The 24,027-nt window shown below is 34.4% G+C and overlaps 4 protein-coding genes across 4 annotated transcripts; 2 read left to right on the forward strand and 2 right to left on the reverse strand.

Moving 5' to 3' along the window:
• Positions 1 to 5,768: 5,768 nt before the first annotated feature.
• On the reverse strand, positions 5,769 to 11,095 carry LOC122590163 (glycine-rich domain-containing protein 1-like). The gene is made up of 9 exons (XM_043762497.1): positions 10,888 to 11,095; positions 9,906 to 10,088; positions 9,487 to 9,604; positions 9,131 to 9,385; positions 8,520 to 8,975; positions 7,325 to 7,863; positions 6,653 to 6,848; positions 6,413 to 6,568; positions 5,769 to 6,312 (listed from the first exon to the last, which is right to left on the reverse strand). The coding sequence occupies exons 2-9, from the start codon at positions 10,061 to 10,063 to the stop codon at positions 6,232 to 6,234; spliced, it is 1,959 nt and encodes a 652-aa protein (XP_043618432.1). The 5' UTR covers positions 10,064 to 10,088; positions 10,888 to 11,095; the 3' UTR covers positions 5,769 to 6,231.
• A 1,377-nt stretch (positions 11,096 to 12,472) lies between these two features.
• Positions 12,473 to 13,949, forward strand: LOC122588170 (serpin-Z1-like). Its single transcript, XM_043760298.1, has 3 exons — positions 12,473 to 12,565; positions 12,717 to 13,005; positions 13,405 to 13,949. The coding sequence occupies exons 1-3, from the start codon at positions 12,473 to 12,475 to the stop codon at positions 13,947 to 13,949; spliced, it is 927 nt and encodes a 308-aa protein (XP_043616233.1).
• Positions 13,950 to 14,654: 705 nt separating this feature from the next.
• LOC122589053 (heat shock 70 kDa protein, mitochondrial-like) lies at positions 14,655 to 18,564 on the reverse strand. Its single transcript, XM_043761296.1, has 6 exons — positions 18,448 to 18,564; positions 17,531 to 17,649; positions 17,381 to 17,459; positions 16,727 to 17,293; positions 15,882 to 16,502; positions 14,655 to 15,472 (listed from the first exon to the last, which is right to left on the reverse strand). Exons 1-6 carry the CDS (start codon positions 18,520 to 18,522, stop codon positions 14,867 to 14,869), a joined length of 2,067 nt encoding a protein of 688 aa, XP_043617231.1. The 5' UTR covers positions 18,523 to 18,564; the 3' UTR covers positions 14,655 to 14,866.
• Positions 18,565 to 19,985: 1,421 nt separating this feature from the next.
• Positions 19,986 to 23,071, forward strand: LOC122586346 (ABC transporter G family member STR2-like). The gene is made up of 3 exons (XM_043758339.1): positions 19,986 to 20,471; positions 21,159 to 21,832; positions 22,087 to 23,071. Exons 1-3 carry the CDS (start codon positions 19,986 to 19,988, stop codon positions 23,069 to 23,071), a joined length of 2,145 nt encoding a protein of 714 aa, XP_043614274.1.
• Positions 23,072 to 24,027: the final 956 nt, after the last annotated feature.

The raw sequence follows: 24,027 nt of genomic DNA on the forward strand, positions 1-24,027 counted from the left end.
GACACTTCCATGGCCGTTTTCTTCATCGGAGTGGTACTCAATCCCCGGTCCATGCTTAATTAGCATCCATTATATATGAATGCTTAGACTTTATTTCAGACTATTTGGATAAATTTATGTTTCTGTTGATCCCTCATTGAGGCAATTTCTTGAGCAATAATATTTCATTTATATTTTGTTATCTCATCTTGAAATCTAATATGGTAAGTTCTAATTAACTTGAGGAGTTGCATAGCATACTGTTGCGGCTTGACATATGTTTACACTTTGATGTGTTTTTATTATTATAATATGTCATGATGAGTTAGCGTGTGTCTTAGAGATTACACCAATTACCCAAACATTTACGATACAACCATTATCATATCATAATGAGTTATGATATTTTAACATATATGCATATGTATCCTACGGTGTACTATACTTAATTATGAGTTAATAATTATTCAATCTTAATTTAATTTATTCATGATAGGGGTAATCTCATTAAGTGGTTTAGATTGAGAATCTATTTTGTGACACGAGCTGCCGACATTTGCGAGTAAGTCATACTTTACCACTATTTTGTGACACGGCCATGATCAGAAACCGACTTTTACCACTATTTAAGTCGAACTAACCCTCAAAACCTTAAGAGAGAGCCGATTCAGCAGCCCTAGCCGCCCAGCAATAATCCTTACGAGAAGACACTTGATTAGGATTCATTATATATAATACTTGATAAGAGAAGACACTTCCCTGGCAGTTTTCTTCATCGGAGTGTTACTCAATCCCTGGCCCATGCTTAATTAGGATTCATTATATATAAATTCCTAGACTTTGTTTCAGAATTTTTGTATATTTTATGTATCTGTTGATCGCCATTGATCACTCATTGAGGTAATTTTCTTGAACAATATTTCATTTACATTTTGTTATGTCATCTTTGAAATCTAATTTGGTACGTTCTAATTAAAATATATATATATATATATATATATTTTTGTTTTCGATTTAAAATGTCATGATGAGTTGGTGTGTGTCAGTGTATCTTGATTGGTTTTGTTTACTAATACCTTAATCCCCTGTATCTCATCCTTCTATTAATGATTTTGGGCTATTGTGGAAGTATAGTAGTAGACCAGACGCTAATATATATATGAGAAGGAAAATGATAATCTTCTTAAAGATTAGCCTAAAAATCTTTTCAAAACCACAACATAATGACATGTGGATTCCACCAAGTTTCTTTCCTAATCTAATATCTTGGTTTTCCCACATGTCATCATCTTGAGGTTAGGAGAATTATTAGGCTATTTTGTTAGAAGGATTTATCATTTCCCGTGAATGAGGCTAATATTTTTGGTCTTGGCAGCTTGCTCTCTTTCTGATGTAAATATTAGTCTTATGGTTAAGTGGTTATGGCGTTATAATCTGAAGGAGTCAAAGTTGTGGAGAATGGTGATTATGGCACTTCGCAAAGGTGGTGGCTCTCAGGCTTTTGGGGTGTGGTGTAGTATCTGTAAGGTACGTAGTGCCCTACTTAAGGGCGACCTAGATCTGACCCGTCACATGATCCGGTTTATCTAACACCGGGTTATTGGGTCATGAATTGTGGGTATGGGGTGATGGGCAGGGGACCAGCAGTGAGTTTTTTGTGGCTTCATGTAAGATGTTGTTGTGGGGTCCCATGGTGGACAGATTCTATAAACATGCTTGGTGTAAATGGCTACCGAACAAGGTTAACATTTTCTCTTGGCAGGCTGGAATGAATCCGTTACCCACTCGTGATTACCTGCTGAACAGAGAAGCATGTCAATCCCTTGCAACCTTTGTCCTATTTGCAATGAATGGCCTAAAACAAGGGAGCTTCATGAGGTGGCTGGTCCTAAAATGGTGGTACATGCTATTATTCTACTCGCGTGTTGGAGCATTATGAAGGCACGCAATGAACTGATCTTTAAAGGGGTGCAGTGGTCGAGCTTGCAGGTCGTGGAGTCTATCAAATCACTTGGCTTTCTATGGAGTAAATTCCAAAAATATGCTTCTTTTTGAAAAGTTAGTAAATTATATGCTTCTTTCAAATATGTTTTCCAAGACCATGCTTGCTTATTAAAATAATAATAAAACTCAAATGGTGCTCCCTCTTCTTTAATCTCTTCTTAATGCTCTGTGCCTCTGTATCATTTTTTCAATCCAACCCCCTTATAGATAAGTATAAGTTACTAATAACGTTTTTATATTTTAGATAATCAACCAATCACCTTTAACCATTTTTATTATTTTTACAATCACCTTTCTACATTAACTAACCAGCTCGATCAATTTATATCCGATGCGGTGATACGATGCGTACAATTTCATGAAGATATAGGAAGTTTTAAGTTTTAGCATAAATATATAAGAGAACATAGCAAAATAATCTCCAAAAAATAGTTTATCGCTTTGTCTCCTGGTAATCAAAACATATATATTTTACAAAAATGTGGAGATCGAATAGAATTCAACTTTCCATGTTTACTTATAGTAAACACTAACCAAATAAACAAGCATAGTTTTGGAAAACATATTTGAAACAAGTATAGAGTTTACCATCTTTTAAAAGACAAGCATATTCTTGGAATTTACTCCTTTCTATGGGTCTAGAACTGGGCCAAGCTTGTCTCTATGACTTGAGAGAATTGGATAAGTTTTTCGTTCAATATATTTGTATTTGTTCATGGGTGGTTGAATGATAAATGAAATTAGCTATTCCAAAAATAGAAAAAGTTAAAAAGTTAAGAGTCAAGGGAATCATCACACACACACATATACTAGCGTTTGTACCCGCACGATGCAGCGGGGAATAAGAAAAAAACGCCGGTGATTTGTGGGGCGGCGACGATGAAAAAGAAAAAAAAAATAAGCCGGCGGCGGTGGATGGTGGTTTGATGGTGGTTTTTGGTGCGGTGGTGGATGGTGTTTATGGGGGGATAGCGTACATAGAAGGTGGATTGCGGCGATGGATGGTGGTATTTGGGGCGGTGGTGGATGGTGTTTATGGGGGGAGAAAATCAGAGAAGGGGGGAGAGAGAGAAAATCGGAAATCGGATGAACGTGTGTGTGTGTAATGAGCGTGATGGAGAAAAAATAGGGTAGTGTAAATTAGAAGGGCATAAAAGACATTTTAAAGGTAGATGTGTTAAAAGAGGAGTGAGGTAGTTTGCTTATTAAGGGAGTGTATATATATATATATATATATATGGGAAAAAGGAATATAAAGCTGTCCGACACCTAAGCTTAGGTGTGGAACCTCTCACATACTAATATTTTATTATTTCTTGTTTAATGAATAAATGCATGGACCCTCATGATTTTTATGGATTAAAAAAATAATATGTGAGTGTTCCTCACCTAAGCTTAGATACCTGACAGCCTTATATTCCCATCACCCTATATATATATATATATATATATATATTGTGAAAAGTTATTTTGAGAACCTTTAAAAAGGCAAGAACTTTTAAGAACTTTTTAAAATCAAACTTAATCCATAATTATTATTTACATGATAATTGTTTTTTGATTGTTTTTGAATTGTTTAGATGAAGTTTTATATTTTACAATTATGTGGAAACATGGATTATCATCCATTATGCTATTTTTGGAGACATGAATTTTATGATCACATGTTCACGATTAACGTTAAGATCACATGTATGCAGGTTGATCATATGTATGCAAGTATTTTTGTAAAATAATATTTTCATGAGATTGGTGATGATCAAATGTATATAGATGGTTATATGAACATTTTTAATCAATTATATAGCCATTTGAACATGTGTAAGTACTTCATGTTCATGATAAGAGAAGACACTTCCTTGGTTGTTTTCTTCATCGGAGTGGTACTCAATCCCAATGCTTAATTAGGATCCATTATATAAGCAGCGGCTTCTGTTCCTTGTTCGTCAATTTCAATAAAGGATTTCTGAAGTAATTAGTCAAAAGATAAAACGAGAACTCCAAAATTGTCGACAACTGCGAAACTGAAATTTAATTAAAATAAGTAGGGATATTATGGTCTTTTTATAAATACAAATACATTAATTATCAAATGAAATAAATGCAGCGTGAATATCTCAGCAGAATTTGTAACCACCCATTTCATGAATTTTGATTGCGCATCATAAATCAAACATATATGAGAACCCTTTTTTTTGCGAGAACCTTTGAAAACTTTTCAAATCAAGTCTAACCGATGATTGTTCTTTACATGAAAATTGTTTTTTGATTGTTTTCTGAATAACTTATGTGTAATTTTAAAGTTTATAATTGTGTGGAAGCATAAATTATCATCCGTTATATAATTATATAGAGATTTGGATTCTTGATTATATGTGCACAAATATTGCTATGATTACATGTGATCGACTTGCATACATGTGATCATAGCAATATACATGCACATGTGATCAAGAATCCAAATCTCCACATAATTGTATAACGGATGATAATCAATGCCTCCACACAATTATAAACTTTAAAATTACACATAAGTTATTTAGAAAACATTCAAAAAACAATTTTCATGTAAAGAACAATCATCGGTTGGGCTTGATTTGAAAAGTTCTCAAAGGTTCTCGCAAAAAAAAGGTTCTCAAAATAACTTTACCCTATATATATATATATATATATATTAACGCATTTTATTTGTAAAAAACATGTTGTCATTATAATGTTTTTTAAATTTATTTATTTTAATGTTCTATTACTATATTAGTATCTTAATATTAATATCATATTAGTATTAACATTCAAAAAATATTATATTAGTATCACTATTGTGATATGACACTGTGTTACATATTTTTAACATGTTATACTTCTATAAGTAGATCCTAATCTTTATAGAAATTATACTTACAAAAAAATGTTATATCATATGTGAAAAACAAATTTCAAAAGAAATAAATAAAAATGTTTACACGTGTAAATCAAATATACATCTGTGTACACTTCGAAAATATAATAAAGTAGTCACATGTGAACATGATGAAAAAACGTTTGTTACACTCGTGTACATCTCGAAAATATAATAAAGTCGTCACATGTGAACTTAATGAAATCATGATTTTTTTTCTTATTTATGTGTACACCTAAAAAAATTAAATATACACCTGGGTACACCTTGAAAATTAATTATACACCTGTGGACACTCTTTACACACACACACACAAAATCTAATTAATTAGGTAAGCTCCGAGAATGCTTTTTAGATATCTTTGTTTTTGTTGATCGCCATTGATGCAATTTCTTGTACAATATTTCGTTTACGGTGTATCTCATTTTAAAATCTAATTAATTAGGTAAGTTCCGAGAATGCTTTTAAGGTGAAATAACAAAGTTTAGATGCAGAAAAATATACTACGAGTAATTTTAATTATGGCTAAAGTTTTTCTAGTTCCCTAAATTTCTATTTTTAGGTAATCTGAAGTTAAGAGTGAAGGAAAATTCATTTTACAATACTCCGTATATAGGTAGCTAGGGAGTTACATGGCTCATGCCACTTCCTTGCCGTTAGAAAGTTTCATGGCGCATGCCACTTCCTTGCTGTTAAAAAGTTTCAGTAACCTTGTTTCAAACACTCTGCAATTCCTTGCTGCACCGCTTGCCAAGCATTCAAAATATAACCATTATCATTTCATATATAGGTAAAAAAAATTTAATGAAAAAGGTGTCTAGTCAAAATTTATAGTAAATATAAAACATGAATCATATATGAAAATCTCGATAGCATCAAAGCATATGATGCAAAAATATACCAACTTCTTCCCCAATTCAAAACTCAGTTTCTCAAAAAATAATATCCGCAACCTACTTCTCGGCAGCCTCTTCAAAGATATTATTATTCACACAACCAATTCTGAAACAAATTAATACGCTCTATGCTACTAGTCTACAATCTAAGCATACTATATATGGAAACAAGACTCGCACGGTCAATTGTAACAAGATATGTATGTATCCTATATTTATACAAAAACTCGTATAAACAACCCCTATACAAACTTTCGGCCATCTCTATCAAACACACAAATTTCATATTTTCAAATCAGTTTATGCCTAACAGTTTAAGAACTCCGTTTTCTAAGGAAAAAAGTAAAATGTAAAGTCAAGAGTTTTACGCGTATGAATGTCCACCCATTTGAGTTGTAAACCTGTACATTCCATGTCCCTTCTATTTTGTACAACTGTTGCAAGGAAGCCCATCATACTCTTCCTTTGTGAAAGTGCTTAGACGCGATAAAAGCCGAGATTATTCCAGGCAACGCAAGCCATTCTTCTTGCCACTGTTAATATAGATAAAAAAAAAAAAACCACCACCTTAGAACATGCTAGTAAGTAGACGAGGTGAAGTACAATAAAAAAAAAACATATAACTGTAGGTACCGTTAAAATTCCAGATTTGAGATCAAGCAATGCTACTGCTTTCCCATATGGGTATTCACTAGAAAACTCAACAGCTGTCATGAAATGATGTTCGTTTGTTTGCTTATCATGGTGCTTTGGTTCATAATCAAGCTTTCTACCATCAACTAGTTTGACCTTATCAAGACAATCATTCATTATATATGTCAACAAAGATAAACACGTAGACAATGAATTTTTGTAAATATAAGAGATGCTTACCATCCGTGGGCCAATGAGTAAGAGGTCAGATTCTTTCTCGTCATTGTTTTGAAACTTAAGTGACCATAAAGAACCCAGCAGTGACCACTCGTTCTCAAGAAGTTGACCAAGAACAAGTGTTTCTCCTGTTTTCGTAAACCCATATATATCCTTCGTCAATGATTTGTCCGCTATATCTTTTGTTCTTTTCAAGACCCTGCCTCAACCCAAAATAAATTTAAGTTTCCAAATGATTTGCAGAGCGGATGGTTAATTTTAGGCTTCTCTCTACCCAACAAATTGTCAATGTGTAAACTTGGGTTATAGTTTTATCTTAAACAAGTTAAGGGGTTGAGATTAAAAAAAGGTAGGCAAAAGGGGAACAGGTTCAATGAGGCAAATAGTTTGAGAGTCGCTAAAATTCGATTTATAATACACAGCTCTTTGTTAGAAGTATTAGATTTATTATTCTTCTAAATTTTTTTGTATTGTGAATTACATATTTACTTAGAAAAAAGTTTAACAAGAAAAAGGAGGCGTGTTTGTAGGTCAACCCAATCCCGGCAGTTTTGACCTAAAATTGACATGTTTGAACCCATTACCCAAAGTGTCCAACACGTTCAGCTTTCTACTTTTAGTTGATTTTTCGGAACACATGACTTTTAAAAAGAATGAAGAAAAAAGAAGAATTACCTCATCTGAAGTCTAATGATCTCCTCACCAGTTACATCTATTATCCGTGTCCAGTTCTTGGCAAATCGCACCCTACCGGGAAGTGGGAAAAAGCAAGATGCTTTAAAACGAGGAGAAGAACCTAGCATCTGAACCACGTATGGTGCTGGAACTGGCAAGGTACATGATGCAGCAACTCGAAGACGCATTGGTTCAGAGCTAACAGTCCCTGAGCTAGGCACCAAATCCAACCATGTTTCTACCGAGAGTTTAGAGACAGGGCCAAAAAATTCTTCCATGGAAATAAAACAAGACCCCAGAGTTTTAGCCTTTGCTGATCGTCGTGTGTTGGAATCAGGTTGAGAGACAAGTTCAAAGAACAAATATCCAGTAGGTTGACACTGAAAAGTAGCAACCTGTTTCTGGCCATGCTCAGACTGGATAGTGAGATACCTCTTCACATTGAGGATTCCATCAGGCTGTGCTTTACTAAACACAATATCGACTTTTCCCTTGTGAATCTCCGGTAAGTTATTAATTTCTATAAACTCTAAAAGGACCTGAATCATAAAAAACAAAGTTTAGGCTGACTTGACTGCATATAAATGTATGGCATTTAACATAAATAACTCAAATTGAATTTAACTTTTATTTTAAAGCCAAGAAAGGGAAACTTTGGTCCATATGGGGAAAATTATCAACGAGGTCAATTTGTGATTTTTTCTGGTTTGTTTGGGCAAAGCAACATATCCAAAGGGGCTAAAAGTAAAAATAGTAAATATGTAAGAATTTACAAATGGGGCCGGGATTGAGTTGCGTTGACTCATTCAAGCTGTTATGTTGATAATATTTTAGTTTTATCGATGACTGGAGTTTTATGCATGATTAAAAATCAATAATACCAAAATGACAATGATTATATTCGGAAGAAACCATGTATTAGAGGTTGTAACATCAATAGTTTTGATACATGACACTACTTTGTAATTAGTTTTTTTTTTTGATGCTACAATCAACTTTTTTACCAAAAAAAAATAAAAAATTGCACTTAGTATGTCAAATTATGAATTTTGGAGGAAAGAAAGAAATAGCAGATCCCTAGCCCAACCTGACCAATACCAATTTAATAAATAATCCTTATGACCTGTTACCCAACCTGTCCAATTTGCCACATTAAATAAACTTAATAAATCAATGAACGATAAAAAAAAATTACCTCAATGTAACTTAATTTAGGACTATCAATCAACCTCTCAAAACCATTAGTTGAATCAGTTGCATTGGTGGCAATGTCCGGTATGCAAGGAATGGTAGTGACAGGAGATGGTGCCCTGCCTCTATACATTACCCCAGCTCTCCAATACCTTGAACCAAATGTTTCCTCCCATTGCTTGGTAGTATCAGAAAATCCTGTGTCCAGCTTTTGACCTTTTCCTCTGTCTTGATCCGTGTCATCATGATCTAGAATCTTTCCAAGTAATTCTACTAGGTCTTTGCAGTAGAAAGCAGGATGTAACTGGTGAGTATGCCAAATCAAGTCAACGTCATACGTCGGAACACAAAAGCGTCTAATAGATCTCTCTCTGTTTCTTCTGATGATATGCAAAAAGCCTTTATATCTAGCAACAGCTGCTTCAAGAAAGACATTGCTGTTGAAATGCTGTCTGGATACCTTCATTAACAAACAAGGAGAAGAGTAAATAATCTCCATATAAGATATGAAACTTAGAATATCAATAATAAACAAATGCAAAGAAAGAAGCTGAATCAGATTGCCGTGTTTAGCCAGTGCCAATGGTTGTCATAAATTGATCAGTTCCAGGTTACCTGATAAAAGAATGTACTCTGTCTTTGAATAGCTAAAGTAAAATCATATTTGGAAAAGCTTTGAGTTCCATATTTAGTGTCTGAAAATTCGCTTGAGAGAGCACGCCCCATGTCAAAGTCATAGGGCTCGTTAGGGTATAGTTCGTTCCAAATTTCTTCAGTTTCCCTTGTTGAGATTCCTTGAACACAAGAGACAACATTACAGTTGTCAAGAATCCTTCCATAAAACTCTTCACAATCAGATTTGTATCTAACCTGGCAAAAACATGACGAACAATGTATTTTCAGTCTCCTAAAAGAAATATCATCAAAATAACCAATATCAAAAACAAGAAAAATTTGAGTTCATGACATACTGGATTGAGTCTGTGACAATGCCAAACCCACTCACAGTCAAGGGGAACAACCAGCGGTCCTTCAGTGACCCAAGACTCGGAATGTTTAGCAAGCAAGGGAAGCCAACAGGCATTGTATCTGAAATTGAGTTCACCAAAATTACGATAAATTTCAAAAGGGGGCACCATAAATATCCTAAGTACTAGCACTTCGCAATTAGAAAATAATGCACATGGATAATAATCAAGATATATATTTAATCTGATCCCTTAGTGTCAAATCTTGATGCATGATAAAGATTAAAACTGCGTAACTCCTTTCAATGAAGAGAAAAACATGCCAAATAAAGACTGAAAAGTGCATACTAATAACCACAAAGATATAGAATTCAATTAGCTATCAACTATTAGTTAACATGATAACGGAATTGTGAATTTACCTATAAATTGCCCATTGCAAGGTCTGGCCTTCATAAAGCCAACGATTTCTGTCTACGGCCGCAAGAAATTGCAGTTGACGCTTAGCAGCAGCCGAAAGATCTACACTCAGTGAAATATTCTGTGCTGCATTCCACTCTGATTCCTGCTCCATGTCCATTTTGTTTCACACTATAATAAAACCCCTGTTCCCAAAAAAAAGGAATCCGATTTTAGGAAGAATATCAGCAATCAAAGCTGACAGATTTCTAGTAGCTCATAAAAAAACAGTGCAAAATTCAACAATACTCGAGTCATGGTGTAACTGCACAATTCAATACGTTGGTGAGTCGACACATCATTCACTACCACTTTACATAGTTAACACGTTAAGGACATAATATACTTAAGAGTTTTGAGAAATCGAGGGACTCCATTCTTGTAATCTCATAAAATTATCACTTAATCAGTAAATTTTTATTTGTGGATTAGGAATGTTGAACCACCCAAATATTGGTTTATGTGTGTGCTTTTCTTCCGTTTACGTTTCTTTGGATATCATTGTGTTCGTGTTTTTACGAGGGCCCGATCCCAACACTTTTCATGGCATGACCGATTAAACAAGTTGATAAATAAACAAGAAAATCATATCTTTCATGGTAGTTTCCTAAAATATACACAAAGTTTCCAGTACTAATAGCTCGAAATAAAATAAAAAAAAAAAATAGTCGAAAAAGCACGAAAACTCAATACACAATTGTAAAAAGAATTCCAAGAATCCCTAGTTACAGCTCAAACAAAAACCATATATGTAATTGGGTATATATAATAGCTTCATTCGTCTTTCTTTTAATGTAAATAAATGAATCCAGCACCTAATAATTGGATGTATTATTATAATAACTTCAAATTACTGGACGAAATATATGTAGTAATAATAAAGATAAAAAGTGATAAATTACAAAGAAAATAAGAGGTGAATTTAACAAGTGAATAATTAATTACCGCCGGCAGCAGCAGCAGAAAGAAGTTAATAGTAGTCGGCAAAGATCGAATTCCGGCGACGGAAATTAAGTAATTAACTTTGATTTAGGCGGTTTGTATGTGTGTGTCTCGATATACGAGTATTTATTAGTATGAATAAATTTGGCTGGGAATTTCTGAGAAACTATTTATATTGACTTTTATACATTCCCCAAACGCGCTAACTCCAACTTTCCTGTTTTTCATTATCTATAATCCGTTCAAATGTATATATCTAAGAGCCATCCGCTACCAGTTTTCAGCACTAGTTATCAATTAATTTTGCCAAATATAGCCTAAATATATATAATTGAAGATATAATTGAGTAATAGCTATCATGAAAATCTGTTTGAAAATAATCTATGTATTTGTTAGATTTAACTAAGTGATAGGGGTATTTTGGAGTTTTAACTTAGTTAAAATGAAAAAATGTTTTATAATGCAGTAGAGATATTGATATAGATGATGAATTATTTTCATACTAGTACTAATGCCCCTACGTTATACATGATTCGTGAGTATGGAATAATTTGTGTTTAAAGCAAACTAGTGATCGAAGCTAATTAGTTATAATAAACAGTAATGAGTAGTAATGATAAATATAATATATGTTTAGCTAAAGTTTTGGATTTACCTTGAAATTTTACAATCACATCAAAATTGAAACTTGTAAGCAAATGAATGACAACAAATAGCCTTGTGATTTCTGATCGTAAACTTAAATTTTTTGAGTCTTCATGTTAATAACTTATGAAAAATGACTAATGCTCCTAACAAAATAGCCTAAAAATTCTCCTAACATTCTAAGAAGGTGACATGTGGTATCCACTAATTCTTTTTCCTAGTCTTGCCCCTTGATTTTTCCATATGTTATAATCCAATAGTTAGGAGGATTTTTAGGCTATTTTGTTAGGAGGATTAATCATTAAAAGTAATATAAGTAATAGGAGTTGAAAAATTGAGAAAAAAAAAGATAAATTTTTTTTTGTTAAGAAAACAACCAATAAAATAAAGTTATAATGTGTTTTATATCTATAAGCCAATAGTTAGAGTTTAATTCCAAGTCTCATAAGAAAATTAAATTTATATACAATGAAAAAAACTAATTTAATAAAATAAATTAATTAAAAGTACACATATTGATGAAAAAGTACGCAATATGTCGTTTCAATAACATCTCAATTTTTTTTATTTTATTGGTAGATAGATAGATACTCGTATTAATCTGTTTATAAGTTTCTCTCATATCAAAAATCTTTTTTTTTTTAAATAGGAAAGTTAAATTTGAACCCTATATATTTTGTACCTTTCACGTGTATAGGTTTTTTTTTTTTATAAATGTACAAATATTTAATTGCATATACAAAAAAAAGTAAAATAGGAAAGTTAAATTTTTAGTAATACCTGAATACGGAGTATAAATAAATTGAACTTAATAAACCGCCGTAGAGATCTATAAAGTTCATATACCGAGTATATATATATTGACCTTAAAACCCTTCGTAATAAACTAAAGACGGCATCAAGTTTTCGTAAGATCACTACTACATTAATTGTTCGAAGAAGATGGCTGGAGAAAGAAGCCGTAAGAAACTAAAGACGACGATCAAGCACTTTGGTGACAGTTCGAGCATCATCACATCAGCCAAATCCAGCAACGTACGTAAATCTGGCCAATTCTACTTATTCATTCATGCATATATATATATATATATATACCCTTTTTCTTATTATTTATTATACTTGTAGTTGTAGGGTTCGTTAGTTTAAATATATATGATGATTAATTGGAGAATAGTATAAACTGCAGGAGGTTGCCACAAGAATTTTACTTGATGACGCCCACAATGGTTTCAAGAATGGAAATTTCGTTTGTTCGCCATTTTCACTTGACACGGTGATGGGAATGCTTGCTGCCGGAGCCGAAGGCAAAACTTTGAAACAGTTATTGGACTTCCTTGGACATGAAACTGTTGACCAACTTCTTTCTGAGTCACCAACTGCTATACTTTTGTCTCAGATTTCATCCGACTCAAACCGTGCAGGCAGAGGAGGCCCTGTTATCGGTTTAGCAAATAGTATTTGGGTTGACATGAAAGGTTCTGAAAAATGTTTACAAAACAAAAGCCAGATTTGTGGACTTTAACAAGCAGGTACATACATTATATGCTTCAAGTTGTTAGCTTTCTTTCTATAAACCTAGCTACTTCAATTTATACTGATTTTAGTTATACTTATATTCTTCAAATTTGTTTCATGTGTGAAGAGTAATGAATCGGCCAGAGAAATAAATTCGTGGGTAAACAAGGAAACCAGAGGCCTAATCCCCACTATTGTTAATGGGAGCGATTTGAATGGTGTAGTGATTGCCCTTGCTTATGGTCTGAGCCTTTTATAAAAAAATATACAGAGGAGAAACACTTTCATCATGAATGGTGAGACCGTTTCAGTCCCCTTTATGACTTGCTTCAAGAAATTCAACTATGGTTCTTTCAAAGGTTACAAGATCCTCCAAATTCCATATGAAAGCAAAGGCCAATCCAATGATTTCTCCATGTATATCTTCCTCCCCGATAGGAAAGATGGATTGCAGGAGCTCCTACAAGTTTTTCATTCCGATCCTGCTTTATTTCAGAAGAGATTTTACCTTAAAAGGACTGGATTTGATGAGCTACGGATACCCAAGTTCAAGATGTCTTGTAAATTTGATCCTAAAGATGCTATGGAACAAATGGGATTGACATTGCCTTTCAATCCTATGAATATGGAGCTTAACAGGATACTAGAGTCTACAAATTCTGGGGGTGCTGATATGCTTTATGTTTCAAAAATACTTCAGAAATCCTTTATTGAAGTTGACAAAAAAGGGACAGAAGCTGCTGCTTGTACTATAGCGACGATGAGAATAGGATGTGCTCGGCAACTTGAGCCTCCACCTCCACGACCAAGGTTTGTGGCGGACCATCCGTTCATGTTCATGATAAGAGAAGACACTTCCATGGCTGTTCTCTTCATCGGGGTGGTACTCAATCCCCATGCTTAATTAGGATTTATTATATATGAATGCTTAGACTTCATTTCAAACATTTTGGATATTTTATGTTTCTGTTGATTGCCATTGACCCATTGAGGCAATTTCTTGAACAATATTTTGTTTACATTTTGTGATGTGTGAATTTTTAAATTGATCCTTTGTTTATCTCATCTTGAAATGGAGTTGCATAGCATATTATTGCAGATTGACATGCTTTAATTTTGATGACCCTTTTCAATTTATATATATTTGTGTTCGAATATGTCATGTCTTGGATTTTTTACTAATACCTTAATTAATCCCCTGATCCCAGCCCTCTATCATTGATTTTGGATGCTTTAGGATTCCTCTAAGGTGAAATAACAAGGTTTTGTACTTAAACAACATATATGAAGTAGTACACCAGATGCAGAACAAATATACTACGAGTAATTAATAATGGCTGGAGTTTTTCTTAGTTGTTTCCTAAACTTCTATTTGTTATTATGTAATCTGAAGTGAAGGAATAATCGTTTTACACAGGGAGTTACATGGCTCGTCCAGTCATTGAATCACTCAAGGAAAACAATCCGTTAGAAATAGGTGTTCATCACTTGCTAATCATCAAAGAGAGTTTCAGTAACGCTTTGTTACAAATTCCAACAATTCCTTGCTGAGCTTTTGTGCCCCTGCGAAAGGCACTTCGATTGCAGAGAATACACCATTGACCAAGCATTCAAGATATAACCATTATCATTTCATATATAAAGGTAAAAATAAAATGTGATGAAAAAGGTGTCTAGTCAATTAAAAATTATGCTCCGTACTAAATATAAAACTCAGACTCATATATGACCAAAACGATAGCATCAAAGAATATTGAATGAAAAATATACCAACTTCTTCCCAATTCAAAACTCAGTTTCTCAAAATATAATATCCGCAGTTTATTTGTTGGCAGCCTCTTCATATTCGGCTTCAGGTGTCCCATCTGACCCACTCGAGCCACTCCTTTTATTCATGTGCTCTCCAATCTTGGCTAATGCCTTGTTTGCAGCATCAAGTTTTTGTTTAATCTCATCACCATTCTCGCCGTTTGTTGCTTTCTTTAAATCACTAATAGCAGATTCAATCTCTGCAGCCACCTCTGATGGAATCGTATCTTTATATTCGTTCAAGCTCTTCTCCATGCTGTATATGTTTGTGTCAGCGCTATTCTTAAGATCCATAACTACTTTCCTTTCTTCATCTTTCTGTGCATGGAGCTCTGCGTCTCTCACCATTTTCTGGATTTCATCCTCTGAGAGTCCACCAGATGACTTTATGGTGATCTGTTGTTCTTTGCCGGTGGATTTGTCTTTGGCCGATACCGTAACAATACCATTGGCATCAATATCGAATGTGACTTCAATTTGAGGTAGGCCTCTTGGGGCGGGTGGAATGTTGTCAAGTGCAAATTCTCCAAGAAGCTTGTTGTCTGCTGCCATTGTACGCTCACCTTGAAGTACTTTGATTCCTACTTGGGTTTGGTTATCAGCTGCCGTTGAAAATACCTGCATATGTATTCATCGTTATCTCACAGCTATCTTATGATGCTCCCTATATTTTGCAACCATTTTTCTTAGCTTTTTCCGTATGAAATACACGCCTTGTCAGACATTGTATTTTTTATATGTGAGAAGTGTGGAATGAGAAGTACTTTTTATGCCATTCCTCACAAATTTTTTTTTAAAGTTTTCCTTTTCGGGTTTATCATTTTCAATAGAAACACATCAATAAAGAAATTAGCAAGTTTTGGAGAAAAAGTTCCAGGCATGAAAACAGGAAGGAGCTAAACTACTGTCTCTGTCTTTTTGGCCTTTCCTAAAAAAGATCATTGGTTTGTTATAATCAAAGGTTATCTCGATCACTTAAATATTTTCTACACTAGTATGGAACGAAAATGCGATGCAGTCAACTGACCTGAGATTTCTTTGTAGGAATAGTTGTATTCTTATAAATCAACTTTGTAAAAATGCCACCGAGGGTTTCAAGTCCAAGTGACAATGGAGTCACATCTAATAAAAGAAGCTCCTTCACGTCACCTCTAAGAATCCCACCTTGAATTGCAGCTCCCATAGCAACTGCCTCATCAGGATTAACACCTTTGCTTGGGTTCTTCTTAAATATATCAGCAACCACTTGTTGCACCTTTGGCACACGGCTCATGCCACCAACAAGCAAAACTTCATCAACCTCCTTAGGCGAAAGACCAGCATCCTTGAGACAACTTAAACTCGGGTTTCTGGTCCTCTCAATTAATTTATCAACTAAACTTTCAAACTTCGATCTTGTTAGTGTCATGTTAAGATGTTTTGCACCAGAGGCATCTGCTGTTATGAATGGAAGGTTGATTTCAGTTTGAGATGTTGATGACAATTCAATCTTTGCCTTCTCTGCTGCTTCTCGAAGCCTCTGTAAAGCTAACTTATCTTTAGATAGATCAAGACCTTCAGCACTCTTAAACTCGCTTACCAAATAATCCAACAGTGCATTATCAAAATCTTCTCCACCTAAAAATGTGTCCCCATTTGTTGCTTTAACCTGTTTATAGATATTGTATCAGTTATAAATTCCACATAATCCTCAACATGGATAAATATTATAACAGTATTACAATAACGTATAAAATCTGTTGGGTATTTATCAAGTGATATATCCATTTCAACTTTAAGATATCAAATTGGTCAATTATTATAGCATGTTTGTCTTTATAATACTTAACTCTGTGTTTGTGTGTAAATTTGCATAAAAATAAGAAGACATACCTCAAAGACACCACCAGATATTTCAAGAATCGAAACATCAAAAGTGCCTCCTCCAAGATCGAAAACTGCAATGACACCTTCCTTATCGTTTGCACCATAAGAAAGGGCAGCAGCAGTTGGTTCATTAATGATTCTCAACACATCTAGACCAGCAATCCTCCCTGCATCTTTTGTAGCTTGTCTTTGGGCATCATTGAAATAAGCTGGAACTGTAATTACAGCCTTTTCGACACGTTTATTTAGATAAGACTCGGCTGTTTCTTTCATCTTGGTAAGAATGAAGGCCCCAACTTGGCTTGGTGAGTACTGCTGTCCATTCATTTCAACCCATGCATCACCATTTGGTGCTCTGACTATCTTATAAGGAACCATGCCCATTTCCTTTTGTGTTTGATTGTCATCAAACTGCCTGCCAATTAGACGTTTTGTAGCAAACAAAGTGTTTGTGGGGTTGGTTACTGCTTGACGTTTAGCCGGTGTTCCAATAAGGATTTCCCCTTTTTGATTTAAAGCAACAACTGATGGTGTGGTCCGTGCACCTTCAGCGTTCTCAATCACTTTAGCAACCTACAAAATTATTTACAATCTTGACTATGAGAAAACTAAAAGATGTTAAATGAAAAAGATAATCGAGAGTATATCTAAAAGGCGAACCTTCCCTTCCATAACTGAAACACAAGAGTTAGTAGTGCCCAAATCTATACCAATAACATCATTTCCCATCGTCATTGAGCTACAAAAAAGGAAAAACATCAGCAAAATGATTAATTATGTGACGTCGATGTTAATAAGCAGTGCATTTACCTGAAAGGTCTAGCAGCACTTAACCAACTGTTTCCCATAAATGAAGGAATCAATGGCTTGGCGTTTAACAACTTGTTTCCCATAACTGAGGGAATCGATGGCCTGGCACTTCCTGACAACTAAAAGATGAACAACACCAGTAAATCCAGATGACGTTAAAAAGACACTTATGTTTGATATGTCAAGTTTCTCATATTCCTAAACACAAATCCTCCACAATTAAGTAGTTCATGGTGATCAGAGCAACATAATTGAACGCAGACTTGACAAATAAAAAACATGTATTTAATTAGAGTGATACAGTGATATCGGTATACAAAAGTACATGAACATATGAATTAACATTTGCAATCTGTATACTCGGATTTCGCTTTAAAAAGGAATATTTTTACTTGTACAGATCCAAAAACATGATAATAACTAGGAAAAGCAGATGTATTTACTCCTCATTATAGCCTTTCCTATAAGCTACAGTTATAAAAGGGCTACAAAATCTCAAATTTCCAGAAGTCTTATTTTCAAGATTCTAACTAAAGTCGATTTATTTTTACTCGAATGTTTAAGTGATAGGCATGAACAGAGCACTTGATAGGTTCATGGACCATCGTATACGTATATCGACCACAAATATGAGTCTATCTGTCATAAAATTGAAGAATTGGTTGCTTCCACTATAAAAGTATAATTGGAGATTAATAAATTTAAAGGCTTTATTTGTTTCTAATACAAAAACAGGGTAAATATGTTATTATACATAATAAGCTAATTAATGAACTTATGAAGCAACAAATGTCAATACATATTTTTTCCATGAACAATTACGAGTAATAATATATATACAAACATATATAATCAAGAGACAAAAAAAGTATATATATATATATAGGTGAAAAGATGGAGATGGAGTAGGTAGGTACCGATCTGTAAGCAGCAGAAGAAAGTGAAGGCAAATGGCGCCTTGTTGATCTTAGCAATGCTGAAGCTGCTGCCATTTTGTTTTCTTTCTTTCAGAAAGATGATTTGTTATAAGAAGGAAGGATGTATGTATATGTATATATATATGTATGTAATGAAAATGAATGAATGTGGGGTAGGGTTTATGAGAGGTTTTAGAAAGGATGTTTTCTTGGAGGAGGAGTTAGTTATGTAGAAAAGTAAAAACCCATTGGCTGACTATTCAAACACTGTACGTATATTGACTTGCAAAAAATCAATATTTTTGCCTTTTATTTTGTAAGATTTTGGACAAAAACAGACTTATATTTACGCCAATTACGGTACAAGATTATAATAAAACAATGTAGGGGCCTTTATAAAAAAAAAAAAAACAAACAATATAGGCCATAAGATAGAAAACTTGCCATCACTTTTGTCCGAAGTTATATAGGTTTTAACGATGTCATCATAATTTTTTTATATTTATATAAGAGATTTGGGATTTTAAGTACCTCTATTAAACAAATAAACTGAAACAAATTTTCAAATTTAACTACCTAGTATTTTACATTATAAAGAGAAAATATTTACCTAAATAATTTAGAATTATAGTACCTCTATTAATCAAATAAGAATATTTTCTTTTGAGTTACTAGCACAACACTCACGCAATGTTGCGATGTACGTGGCAGTGAAAGTGTGGTCGTTGGGGACGACTGTTGGTGGTGGAGGCGGTATCGAGTAATGTAGATTATTGATGTAAAACTAATTGATGTAAAAGGTTAATGAAAATATTTTAAAAAATAAAGGACTGATAATGTAATATAATCATTAAGGGTGTTTTAAATATTTTTTTTTATGTAACTTTTAACATTATTCTTTTTATAATATAGTATAGATAATAAGTTTAAAAACTACTCAATAACCAATCTATTATTGGCTCCCACTCACCGGTCACACGGTCAATATGAGAGAAGATAAACAACGTTAAATTGTGATTAAAGAGACATGAGGTGGGATTTGACCCTTCCTCCACTTTTATGTTGCATGTCCACTATCACATGGCGTCGAGGCTACCATCGTGAGAACAACTATGATACAGTAATTGTTATGACCACTTGATTGACCATTTAAGAAGTGATCTAAGAATTAATGTTGTTAGACTTTCCAGGTCATTGTATGCATCCTAAACAAACTTCTAAATAAGCAAAACTCTTGGAGTTAACTCATAAAAAATTCAGAGTAATGAGAAAAAGTAATCAAATGATGAAGTAAACAAGGATAGTAAAGTGATAGGTTTCAAAGGCTCCAAAACTCATTGCACAATGCAAAACTTGTACGGTTGTACCATCTTTGGAAACTCCCCCACTCCAACTGTCACTATAAATAAACAATTAACACTAAAAACTAACAAAAGAATATTTAAGTTAACTTCATCCTGCTATATTTTGGGACAAAGGGTGGAGAACAAAGTTAACTTCAAGAGCATTAAACTCGAAACCAATATCAAACCTGTCAAATGAGTCATAACCATAAGGGTACCCGTCATGAGACGGTGATAGAAATGGTGAAGCCCATGAGCTTTTCTGGTGGGTTAGAGTTCGTGAACTTAACATATACGGTGTTCAAGAAAAAGAAGACTGATGAAGGGAAATGGGTGAGTCAAGAAGCCGACTTGTTGAATAGGATCACAGGATATGCACCAAAAGGGTCTATTACAGCGGTTATGGGCCCTAGTGGTGCGGGGAAATCTACTTTTCTTGATGGGCTAGCGGGGCGTATTGCAAGTGGTAGCCTTAAGGGTAAAGTGTCATTAGATGGAAGTGAGATGAGCCCGAGCTTGATCAAGAGAACTTCTGCTTATATAATGCAAGATGACAGACTCTTTCCAATGCTAACTGTTTATGAAACCTTGATGTTTGCTGCTGATTTTCGGTTAGGGTCGATCACCAAGGCTGAAAAGAGGCAGCGTGTTGAGACATTAATTGAGCAACTTGGTTTGTCGGTAAGCTTGAAAATTAAATATTTAGCCTGTATTCGTGTAATAATTTCTATAAGGCACTTGTACTTGATTTCCCTAATTTTCTAACTTGCATGCTTCATATCTCATATATAAAAGAGGTGACAATTTGACAGAGTATTTAAATGCTTAAGTAAAGAGAATGAGTCAAATGGGTTGAAAGCTGCCCTAACTCTAATTTTAATGCATTCTCCTTCTTTTATCACTTTATTCAAACCTTACTTATGAAAGACAAGGTTTAGGCTGAGTGGCTGACTCAACAGCAACAGCCCGTTAAGACACGTGTCACCCCAATTGGGATGTTTTATTAAAAATTCAATTAATGTTGTAGCAATAATACTTCTGATCAACACATTACTTAGTTACAAACCTTCAATGAAAAATGGGCAGAAGTAATTACAGGTCATCCTAACCCAACACGAAGCTGTTTGACCTTGCACTAAACAATGACCAGATTCAACCAATTGTGTTTTGAACCATTACCCGATCCACCCATCTTGCCTCTCTAATAGTAATAATAATAAATATATATATACATACATACACACACATATACATATATATCAGCCATATACATAAGGTGTATAAGAAAGAAACACATGAAATTTCATTGATCACCTTACTTATTTTGCATAAAAAATGGTTAATCATGTACCTAATTTGTTTATTTAGTCAGCAAGGAACACATACATTGGTGATGAAGGAACACGAGGAGTTTCAGGGGGTGAACGCCGCAGAGTGTCAATTGGAGTAGACATCATCCATGGTCCATCATTGCTTTTTCTCGATGAGCCAACTTCGGGTTTGGACTCATCCAGTGCTCAAAGTGTGATTGAAAAGGTTCACAACATAGCACGATCAGGAAGCACAGTAGTTCTAACCATTCACCAGCCGTCCTCACGTATCCAACTTCTACTTGACCACCTTATTATACTGGCCCGTGGTCAACTCATGTACCAAGGATCACCCAAAGATGTGGGAATTCATCTTGGTCGATTGGGCAGGAAAGTTCCTAAAGGTGAAAACCCTATAGAGTTTCTCATTGATGTGATACAGCTATACGACCAATCTGAATATGGAGTTGATGCATTGGCTGAATTCGTAGTCACAGGTAAGAAACCTCCACATTTATCAGATGATGAAATGTCATTTCCTACCCCGACACCACCACGGCCTCATCGGAGTTCCGGAAAGAAGTTTCACTTAAATCAGGATATGGGATTTGATCATAGTGTGAGAAGCCCATGGAACAACTCCAAGTCATGGAGCCAATCAGGAATCATAGATTCGATTAAATCAACTCCATCACGTTATTGGAATGGTCACAAGAAACCGAATCCAGCAAGGTATTTAGTCTTTATAATGAAAACAATTCACTTCTGAGACACGTATTTAGATGCGTGTTTTGAAAGTGATTAATAGCCTTTAGATGTGCTTCTGCTGTTTTTAGTTTAAAGATCGGATATAATCTAAAGCAAAATAATGAGATCATTCCCCAAATGCAATCTTAAGCATTCCATATGTTCTGTCACAAATCATATAATTAACTGTTGCAGAATAAACTTTCCCCTGAACTTTGAAGACGTTCTTTTTTCCACAGGGCAACCTCTAACTACTACACAAACTCGAGTGACATCGTATCAAGAACCCCGACTCCACATAGCAGTGACTACTCACTGAATGAAGATGACTACATCACCCCATCAATGACTGCAGATGCTGTAACGTACCGCCATTTAGGCCCAAAATTTTCAAACTCTTTCTTTGCAGAAACATGGGTTTTGATGCGTAGAAATTTTACAAACATTAGGCGAACCCCTGAGCTGTTTCTATCACGGCTCGTGGTATTGACCATAATGGGTTTTATGATGGCTACCATGTTCAAGAACCCCGGAAGGACAATGCAAGGGATTACCAATAGACTCAGTTTCTTCATCTTCACTGTTTGTCTTTTTTTCTTCTCCTCAAACGATGCGGTGCCTGCATTTATTCAAGAACGATTCATATTTGTCCGGGAGACTTCTCATAATGCATACAGGGCCTCTTCTTACACCATTGCAGGTCTGATCACTTACCTTCCGTTTCTCCTACTCCAGGCTGCAGTTTACGCAGGTCTCACATGGTTTGCATTGAAGCTCGAAGGCCCGTTTATGTACTTCTTGATAGTTCTTTATGTTTCTCTGCTTTCCACCAATTCATTTGTGGTGTTCGTGAGTTCGATAGTCCCAAATTACATTCTCGGGTATGCTGCAGTTATTGCTTTCACAGCTCTATTCTTCTTGTTTTGTGGGTATTTCTTGAACAGTCATGATATTCCCCCTTACTGGAGATGGATGAATAAGATATCCACAATGACATATCCTTATGAAGGGCTTTTGATTAATGAGTATCAGAGGCATGAAGTATTCGGGCAGACCCTTATTGGGACAAATGTAACTGGAATCGATATCCTGCAATCCCTGCAGATTTATCACGAGAAAGATCCAAAATGGACAAAGGTTTACATAATGTTGGGATGGGCAGTTCTATATAGGATCTTGTTCTACATAGTACTTCGTTTTGCCTCCAAGAATCAAAGGTCATAAAGATCAAAAGGTAGAAGATTAGTTTTCTTTTTCGATGATAATAAGAAAAAAAAGGTGTCGAACAAGTATGCACTTTGGTTTCAATGAACTTTTACAGATATACATTTATTCAATTTTTTTGTTTATGTTAGCATATACATGTATTACTTCAAAACAAATATTAGAACAGGATTAACACTAAATTGTCGTTTCTGTTGTAACTTGTAATGGTGAACATTTTGTTGTGTTTGTGGTAGACTGTGTAATAGCTATAATAAAGACAATACATTACTTGAAGTATGAAGAAACCAACATATTAAAAAATCTATATTCTGTTTGTAGCTCATACAGAACTCAACATATTAAAAACACTATGTACTGAGTGTAGATCTTAATCAACTCGACCTACTAAAAGCAAAGGTTGGTACACCTTCACACATATAAATTGTTCAGTTTTGTTGATTACTCTAGTCTAAGAAGTGGCAATTTTGACCCATTTATAGATTTGGGTCATATGTTATCTCAAAAAGATCAAAGCAAGGAAGTTAACAAAATTGGGAACTGGTCAAAGTGTCGAATATGTTGAAAAATGTGATGTCCATTTTTACATTTAAAACCTATATTGTTTCATTTGAAGTACTCGAGTTACATGGAATAGATCCTGATACTACAGTTCTTGTAATCAAAATTTTACATTTGTAATATAAAATATGGAATTGAACAAATATGAGTATTTTTTGCAGTTCCAACCGTACTATAAGTCTATAATGCCCTCTTTCATTTCTTACCCAACCCGCCCACATTGCCACTTCTAGTTTGTCTTCAAAAGAGAATGCCAGACTAGAAAAATGATGCAAAATGATGTGATGCTACAGCAAATTGTTCTTTGTCATCATTGGAGCATAGTTTGTATCATAACCTGTATACTGCTACTCAGAAAGATACATGAAATATGTTCTGAAATAACAAGAAAGTTA

The sequence above is a fragment of the Erigeron canadensis genome, chromosome 2, assembly GCF_010389155.1.
Source record: "Erigeron canadensis isolate Cc75 chromosome 2, C_canadensis_v1, whole genome shotgun sequence".
Lineage (NCBI taxonomy): Eukaryota > Viridiplantae > Streptophyta > Magnoliopsida > Asterales > Asteraceae > Erigeron > Erigeron canadensis.